Source organism: Octopus bimaculoides, chromosome 17, assembly GCF_001194135.2.
Source record: "Octopus bimaculoides isolate UCB-OBI-ISO-001 chromosome 17, ASM119413v2, whole genome shotgun sequence".
In the NCBI taxonomy this organism is placed as follows: domain Eukaryota; kingdom Metazoa; phylum Mollusca; class Cephalopoda; order Octopoda; family Octopodidae; genus Octopus; species Octopus bimaculoides.
This window is the reverse complement of record NC_068997.1, coordinates 35,697,763-35,700,082: the sequence shown is the minus strand read 5'-3', so window position 1 is coordinate 35,700,082 and position 2,320 is coordinate 35,697,763. Positions and strand designations below refer to the sequence as shown.

General features: G+C 41.3%; 1 protein-coding gene across 7 annotated transcripts in view; it reads left to right on the top strand.

Annotated features, from left to right (window-relative positions):
- Window positions 1–2,320, top strand: part of LOC106879509 (methyltransferase-like protein 25B) — a 140,030-nt gene that overhangs the window by 31,538 nt on the left and 106,172 nt on the right. For 6 of the 7 annotated variants that reach the window (XR_008265833.1, XM_052974169.1, XM_052974173.1 and 3 more), the window contains one exon: window positions 1,450–1,568. The exons of the other annotated variant lie outside the window; for it this stretch is intronic. Coding sequence is in view for 5 of the 6 variants with exons in the window: in XM_052974169.1 (XP_052830129.1) it covers window positions 1,450–1,568 (119 nt within the window). In the remaining variant the exon portion in view is untranslated. The remainder of the gene's footprint in view (window positions 1–1,449; window positions 1,569–2,320) is intronic. 7 annotated transcript variants of the gene reach the window in all.

The window sequence follows — 2,320 nt, the reverse complement described above, 5'->3', positions numbered from 1 at the left end:
GGACACATAAGAGGTGCAGCAATATCAAAGGAAGGCTAACTGGGAAGATAGTTTTTGTGTGTGGCAAATGCTCAGGAGCAATAAACACTGAAAATGTGCAGAAAACAGCTTCCATCACATTCCAGGGGGACAAACTACAAGTAGTTGATAGTTTCTGTTACCTAGGTGACCAAGTTAGTAGCTGGGGTGGATGCTCTGAGAGTGTAACTGCTAGAATAAGAATAGCCTGGACAAACTTCAGAGGGCTCCTACCTCTGCTGAGTGAAAGGTAGGCTGTATGATGCATGTGTGCAAACAGCCATGCTACATGGTAGTGAAATATGGGCCATGACTACTGATGACATGCGTAAGCTTGCAAGGAATGAAGCTAGTATGCTCTGCTGGATGTGTAATGTCAGTGTGCATAGAGTGTAAGCACTTGACAGAAAAGTTGGACATAAGAAGTATCAGATGTGGTGTGCGAGAGAGACGACTGTGCTAGTATGGACATGTGTATGAATGAGAACAGCTGTGAAAAAGTGTTTCACCCTAGCAGTAGAGGGAACTTGTGGAAGAGGAAGACCTGGGATGATGTGTTGAAGCACAACCTTCGAACGTTGGGCCTTACCAAGGTGATGACAAGTGACCAAGACCTTGCGAGATTGTGCTTGAAAAGACCTGGCATGCCAAATGAGTCCGTAACCATGGCCTATGCTAGTGTAGCATAACCAGTCCATTTAAGAGTACCCTTCAATCATTGGACAATAAACTGAGCTTGCGAAGACCTGCTGAGGCAAGTGAAATTGTTGTTGTGGCCGATGACAGTACTGCCTGATTGGCACCTGTGCCAGTGGCACATAAATGGCATCATTCAAGTGTGATCATTGCCAGTGTTGCCTGACTGGCTGCCGTGCCAGTGGCATGTGAAAAGCACCATTTGTGCGTGGTTGTTGCCAGTGCCGGCTGACAGGTCCCATGCTGGTGGCATGTAGAAAGCACCATTTGAGTGTGGTCATTACCAGTGCCACCTGACTGGCTCCCGTACTGGTGGCACGTAAAAAGCACCATTCAAACATAGTCAATGCCAGTACCATCTAACTGGCCCTCATGCCGGTGGTACGTAAAAAGCACCCACTATACTCTCAGAGTGGTTGGCATTAGGAAGGGCAACCAGCTGTAAAAACTTTACCAGATGGATTCGAGCCTGGTGCAGCCTTGCCAGCCCTCAGTCACACCGTTCAACCCATGCCAGCATGGAAAGTGGAAGTTAAACAACAACAATGATGATGATGATGACATCATTGAAATCCCAGTACTGCGAGATAAGCTATGATTAATTCAAAGCAATCTGAATAAATAAGCATTACATTTGACAGAATAATCTGAATGCTAAAGGGTTTTAGTGTTATTTAAATATTGTATATTTCATAAAATGCTATTTCTAAATGTAATTTTATATATATTTTAAAGGACTTTTTTGTGTTGAATCACTGGGAGAAACTGCTTCCAAGCTGGCGTGATTGTTTTCAGAAGATGACTACTTCAGATGTTGCAGAACTTCTTACAGTGAATAAGAACACCAAAAGCAAGTACGAACTTTCAGTTGATGATTTTTGTTTACTATCTAACTACAATGCTAAAGTTTTATATAGTTAATCTTTATAACACTAAAATTTAACTCTGAGTTTTGTGATTTTAGACTAAACAGTTGATTATGGCTATAGAATGTTTTGACTAATGTAGTCTTAAATACAAGCCTTATTGCCTACGATAAAGGTTTAGTGCCTTTCTGAACACCAAGCCTGTATATACGTACATACATACATACATGCATGCATATAACCCCCCCCCCAAAAAAAAAGCACACACACACACACACACATACACACATTGAAGTCAGTCACATTGGTATATTTCTGTAATGAATACTATCCTTTAGAACTCTGCCATTAATACAAGGGTAGCAAATAAAACTGGTTCTCTTCTTTGAATAAATGCAACGAGGCACCTTTTTATAGAATACTAGCAGAAATACCCGGCGTTGCCCGGGTTAAAGAGAATAATGAAATTTAAAAACGCCGTCTAGACTACTCATCATCTTTATATAGAGAGATGTATATACACACATGCACCCAAACACACGTATATATATGAAAGTCAATGAAGTTTCGTAAAAGAAGGTGATCATGTACATACTTTCTTGCTGTTGTGATTATAACACCTCCTTGTAAACTATGTTCCTTGTTTTCCCTTGTGGAGCATATACAAATAGATTTTTTGTTGCTGCCCACTCTTGAGCAGCCAACATACAGTTGTCCATGTGAGAAGCAGGGCTCTTCCA